The sequence below is a fragment of the Salminus brasiliensis genome, chromosome 25, assembly GCF_030463535.1.
Source record: "Salminus brasiliensis chromosome 25, fSalBra1.hap2, whole genome shotgun sequence".
Classification (NCBI taxonomy): domain Eukaryota; kingdom Metazoa; phylum Chordata; class Actinopteri; order Characiformes; family Bryconidae; genus Salminus; species Salminus brasiliensis.
Genome location: NC_132902.1, coordinates 28,191,322 through 28,197,902, shown reverse-complemented (window position 1 = coordinate 28,197,902; position 6,581 = coordinate 28,191,322). Strand labels below are relative to the sequence as shown.

The window sequence follows — 6,581 nt, the reverse complement described above, 5'->3', positions numbered from 1 at the left end:
GTAGGATACAACGAGTTCTCTTCAGCGCAGCACTAGCTTATTAGCTCATCTGAAGAGGCAGCCTCCGTTACTCTTAACACAAAAAACTTGGCTAACTTTGAATCATCAAAATTATGAAAAATATGGGAATAATTATTTTTACACATTTGAAATACATTGAATTGTATTCCACAGTACATTTTACACGCTAAAATGTATTTCAGAATATATTTTTTCAACTATATTTTAAAATACTCTTATTTTATTAAAATATATTGGGAAAATATTTCAGCATTAATATATAGCATATCAAAGTCAAGTGTCACTAAATACACGTTTAATATGGCAAAAACCTTTTCATCTTATCTTTTTTAAACTGCGAACTAAAACAAATGTAAATAAATAAATATTCATTAATACAATTTCAATAAAAAGATATCCATTGGCCAATTTAATATATGCCCGATATATATTCATAAAATTAATCAAATGTAATTGTATACTCTATTTAAAAGTTTTGGCCATTTTCATATATTTGATAAATGCATTTTAAATATATATTTTTTCCATATGGGTTAAAACCTTTTTCTTTTTTTTCCCATTTTGTTGGTGCTTTTTTCCCCTGTGTTTAAAAAAACACAGATATTAAAAAATATGTCCACATGCATACGATTAGCTTACCCCACAAATCAGCATAATGAAAACTGCATGTCAATCATTCCACTGTGATCTGTGACCAGGACAAATGGACATAATACATAAAAATATATATAATAATATATCAGGTAGCTACTAATTCTAGCTAAGCTGATGCTTCTTCCATCCATGTTCTAGATAACAGTGAGTCCTACAGTGTGTGACACCACACAAGCCTATCAGAGAGTCTGGGATGATTTAGCCTGCAGTTAGCATCATGCTAGTTGGTGGGGTATAGGCTTTCATTACTCAGCTACACTATAGCCTCGTAGCTCTGGTGTAAAACTCTTAAAAATCAAGGTGCTTCGCATGGTTCTTGGAGCAATGCCGTAGAAGAACCACTTTTGGTTCTATTAGTAGCCATGAGTGAGTGTTAAGAACCTTTAAATTAGAGAAGAACCTTTACAGCATCTCTATGACACATAAGCTTCTTTATGGAACCAAAATTGGTTCTTCTAAGGCATCGTTCAAGAACCTCTTGTAGTACCGTTACTGTTCAGAGTGTTTGTGATCGGGGGGGAGCTGTGTAGGAACTTTCACTTAACGAAGTGAACTCGCTGAACGTGATTCAACTGGGACGGTACATGAGCGGAACCAGCATTACAGCATGACGTATGTCTGCACAAGATCGTCCTCAGGTTGCTGAGTCGGACTCCTGTGGATCCGCAGGCTGGAGCCTTCACCGCCGTTCTGATTGTGGCCTGTAGGGGGCGCCAGCGTGGAGCTACACGCACTCAGACAGTTTGGGATGTAAAAGGAGTGCGGAGGTTCTTTAATGGGGTCGTTCTGCTCGAGCTCTGCAGCAGGTCCTGAACAGCGGCCACAGCCGGCGATAGTGCACACGGGCTGCTGGGTCGGCCGGCACAAGACTGGCGGGTTCGTGTTCTCGGGGGAGCGCAGGGGGGAGACTGGGATAAAATCTCGGCACCCCCCGCACTGCTGGGCCTGAGTGGTCTCCTCGATGGGGTATTTGAGGGGCTCGTCGGCGCTGAACTCCTTCATCTGTAGTTTACGCATCCTCTCCGCCAGCTCCGTCACCAAGCCGTCGTCTGGAGAAGACTCTGGGCTGAAGCCTGGGCTCTGCAACACGGCTCCTACACGAAGAACCAGGGGCTGCTTTTCCTCCGAGGTCTGAGGCTCTATGGACTAGATAGACAGAGAGAGTTGAAGGAAGGCGTAGTACGCTGACCTACACCTAAACATAACTAGCGTCAGTTTTTTAACAAGCTTAACCAAAATAAGCTTTGATTTTGTAATAATATCTGTCACATTCAGATGTATGCTGGTTTATGGCTTATATTTATATTTGGAAAATGTTTAGAAAATATTTAGAAAAACAGACTGATGGATAACAGCTCTACCACTGCAATACCACTGCAGTCCACTAGTGCTAAACCTCTGCTCTAAAGGCTTCCAGCCGGTGTGTTTCTTTGCCCGATGTTAAAGGTATAGGTGAACATTTTTTACCCAATCTTGATCTGATGCATCTGTCTGATTACCACACACTGTGATAGGACAGAAAATACACTACAATACCAGTAGACATTCTAATGATTTTGAGGTGGGATGTCCCGACCAGGTTATTCTGCCCTCAATCCGAGTCTCTTAATGCTGAGAATCAGGCTAAACTCTAAACTCTTCAGTCAGCTTGTGAGAATGTTCGCACTGCTGCCGGCTGGGTGATAATGTCTGTAATGGTGCCTTGAGGACACCAGATGGCGCTCTGAACACTGTGGTTGAAACACAAGACTCTGAACTGGAATGAGATTAAAATAGCCGATACCCGATCCACTACAATATGCCTGGATCAGCCCTGATCCCGATATACTGGATCAGATCAGGATGTAGTAGTAAAAATCTGACAAAACTTTGAAAACTGATTTTTATGAATAATTGCTCTGTTACACCAAATTGATCAGGACTAATTAAGCTCTCTATACTGAAACACGTGCTGATGATTTTCAGGGTATGATTAGAAAAGCTAATTAGGGATCAATAGCAACATTAATCTTTAATAAGAACAGGAAAGTGTCGTCATACTGCCCACCTGTAATTAACTAGATACCAAGTCAACTGGATTTCTGTTCAAACGGTTCTGTTCAGACACCACCGGCATGTTCACAGAGATGAGATCAGGCCATATTTTATAATAACTTATTATTCTTTACTCTATTTATTGTTTAGTGTATATTTCTCCCAGTGTAAAACTGTGTTAACAGTCTGTGTGTTTGTTACAGGTCATACTTGTGTTGCTCTCACTAAGTCAAATTCCCTGTATGTGTGACAGGTGAAATAAAGAGATTCTGATTCTGATTCTGATTCTGATTTTGATTCTGATTCTGATTTTGATTCTGATTCTGATTCAGATTAAGATTCGGAGGTCTCTGCTAATCGACTGAATCTGGAGCAGCTGATCAATCACACTCAGCTGACCATCCGTTTAAGAGAAGCTAATAAACATCTGTAGTCCTACCTCTAGTTTCTCTGGGATTTGTAGTTTCCTGTGAGCCGCGGCCGATTCCACGTGCAAAGCGATGGACTGAGGCCCGCTCATGTCAGTGTTCACTGGGTGCAGCAGAGCTGGTGCAGGTTCGGTGCACCTAACCCACTCGTTCGTGTTAGGAGGTTGTGATTTCTGAGATTTACGAAAAATGGGCTTCTGGCGAAAGGCCAGGTCCGGATAATTCTCCTGCATCTCCAGGATGGACTTGTCCTCACTAATGAAGGACCTGGGCAAACTTCTCTCCTCAGAAACAGTGCTGTCCTGGACCTTCTCTATCTCCAGGGTTGATGGCTTGAGGCTTTGAAGGCATTCCTGATCCTCTGTCGTGGTTGGATTTGACCTGGATCCAGAACTGAGTGGTTCATCGTCCTCCAGAACCTCCTCTCTCACGTTATGCTGATCATCACTCGGACGTTCCTCCTCGGCTGTACTCTCAGAACTTACCGAAGCGTTAGGAGAGGCAGCTCTTTTGTGGATGATCTCCAAACACTCAACGTGAGACTTCTGCGCCATGGCCTTCAGAAGGTACTCACACTCTACCCTGGCGAGAAACAGCTCGAAGCCCATTCTCTTCGCCACGTCTGGATCGGCGTCGTCTGCCAGTACGTACTCCGTGTCCGTCTCCAGGCAGTAGCCGATGCTCTGAAGAATCCTCCTGGTTGTTTGGTTTGGAAGTCCAGGATGGATGTAGTAGACAAAGTGACTGGTGAACTTCTGCAAGACGATTAATACAGACCGTTAGCTTTAGCATTAGCATTGCTTACACAACATGTGTTAACCTACATGTCCAAATGTTTGTGGACATGTTTTTCTAATAAATTAATTTAGCTACTTTAAGCTGCACCCATTGCTGACACAGATGTGCAAATGCACACACAGCATGTCTAGTCAGGTGTGGGCTAGAGGGGTATAAAGCCCCACAGCATTGAGCTGTGGAGCAGTGAAAGAACTGTGTTCTCTGGAATGATGGTGGTGGAGCTCCATCCAGTACTTTTGGGATGAGCTGGGGATGATGAGGTGGGGTGGTGATCATCATCATCCAACATCCTGACCTCACTAACACTTTTGTCGCTGAATGCAATAAAATCCTCACAGCAATGTTCCTCCAGAATCTAGTAGAAAGTCTTCTTCTCTGGACAGTAGAGACAGTTACTCCAACAGAAGCAGGATCAACTAGCCTTGATTTCAGAAGAAACAATGAATGAGCAGGCGTCCCAATACTTTTGTCCTGATAGTGTATTTTAAATGAGTGCTGGGGAAATGAAACCTCATGAGTTTCACTTTTAAAGGGGAAGTAAGACCAGGCTACCACACCAAACATGTGGCAGAAGCACATCCTTCAAATGAAGGTTCTTTACACTTCTACACACATCTCGTATAGAATATGGTTCAGTGGGTGGGCTGCCCACTCATAGGGAAAGTTATAAGGGGTGTTTTAGCAAGACTGCCTATGAAAGAGTCACAAAGCACAGACATGGAACGGGCTGAGAGGTGAATTATGACTGGTTTGGGTTTCTAAACCCACACAGATGCTGTGGGAGGGCCCAGGGGCCCAGAAACCACATACAGGTGGGACAGGGGCTCCGGCACGCGAACACAGAGCTGTTCATTAGAGCAGTGCCAGAACTTCCCCTACACGTGGTTAAGCGTCTCAATAGCTCTCGACAGTACGGAAGCGCTCTTCACTTTCATACAAGCTGGATTTATTAGTTCAGGGTTAAAAAAACATAAACTAAATTAATTTAAAATTAATTAAAAAGACTGAATTTAATGATTTATTGTGCACAACCTGCCCAATTCAGTACGCATCACTAACCTGCTTTCCTTTAACTTACAGAACTAAATATTTATTAAACTCAAGTCCCACATTCCTGTATAGCTCAGCCTGTGAGAAGAGTTTAGTCAGAGTCGAGTTCAGAGTGAATCTGAGCTTCACTGTAGAGAAACTGACCCACTCTGATCTCTGTACAGTGGAAGTGAATGGAAGCAGGCGTTGGTCGCCATGACAACAACACAGATACAGCCCATAATTTATCTCCTATCCAAACCCACCAGTGCAGCTACACGAGTCTTCTGAGTCTTATATGAATGATGAAGATGATGATGATGATGATGATGATGAAGGTAAAATAGTGAATAGAGAATCTGAACTAATTCAGTTCTCTTTAGGGACTACTTTCTGTAGCCGCACTACACCCTGCAGCATGTATCCCTCCACCATTTTAATGATCTGGTTCTAAAAGCAGGTTCTAGAGCCGAACTCTTCTCAGAACTCTGGTAGAACCGTGTCTCAGGCATCAGGCAGCGTCTTCATCACCATTAGGTGAAGAACTTTCTGTGAGGAGCTTTTATTAGAGCTTCAGACGTCTGCTTCCCTTCACCTCCACTGTAGAACCACAGCTCTGACTGGGGGAGGTTATCTAGAACCTCCACTGTAGAACTCCAGCTCTGACTGGGGGAGCTTATCTAGAACCTCCACTGTAGAACCACAGCTCTGACTGGGGGAGCTTATCTAGAACCGGGCGTGCCCCCCCCCCCCCGACTGACTCTGTTAACTATAAGAGCGTTGTGAGAAATGAGTGGAGTTCTTCTTTAAGCTCCACTCAAGGGAGGAAATGAGGGTCTCCTCGGGTTGTTGACAATCAGACAGTAAGGGGTGAAGGTGCAGAAGGTGTGGTGAACACCTGGCACACCTGGACTCAGCTTACCTTCAATGTCCTGATCTCCTTCTTCCAGGGGAACAGGAACAGGTTGACACACATCATCTCCAGGAGCTCTGCGGCCTTCATGAAGAGGGAGATGCTGTTGGAGGTGTGTGGAGCTCCTTGCTGGAGGCACTGCGTCACAGCGGGGTAGAAGGGCAGCAGGGAGAACCTGCTTTCTGCCCCTTCGTTCAGCAGAACCCCCCAGGCCCCTTCCCTCACCTGCCTGTCCACACACACCCCACACCTGCCCTCAGTCCACTCTGCGCTGTAATACGTCACATAGGTCTCCAGGACGTCCTCGCGAGAGGCAGGTGAGGCTGGGGTCTGCTCTTCTCCAGCACTGCTGGCCATGGTAGTGGTGGTGGAGGTGGAGGTGGAGGTGGAGGTGGTGGAGGTCAGATGGAGCCGAGAGCTTCAGAAGAGAAAAGCATGAAACCGAAAGCATGTAGATGTTGGTGTGTGTGTGTGTGTGTGTGTGTGTGTGCAGGTAGGGTTTGGCCACCCATGCGGAAGAGATCACACACACTCCAGCAGAAGCCAGCCGGCTGGGGCAGTTGGGGCAGTTGGGGCAGTTGGAGTTACCCCTCCGCCTCTCGAAGCCTCTTAAACGCGACACAGGAGCTCGTATTCCTGCCGCACCGCTGAACTGCTCGGCGGCTGATGGAGCTGTGGTGGTGGAGGTGGTGGAGGTGGTGGTG

General features: G+C 45.1%; 1 protein-coding gene across 1 annotated transcript; it reads right to left on the bottom strand.

Annotated features, from left to right (window-relative positions):
* Positions 1–442: 442 nt before the first annotated feature.
* Positions 443–6,581, bottom strand: LOC140548071 (uncharacterized). Its single transcript, XM_072671441.1, has 3 exons — positions 5,887–6,581; positions 3,149–3,892; positions 443–1,821 (listed from the first exon to the last, which is right to left on the bottom strand). The coding sequence occupies exons 1-3, from the start codon at positions 6,232–6,234 to the stop codon at positions 1,276–1,278; spliced, it is 1,638 nt and encodes a 545-aa protein (XP_072527542.1). The 5' UTR covers positions 6,235–6,581; the 3' UTR covers positions 443–1,275.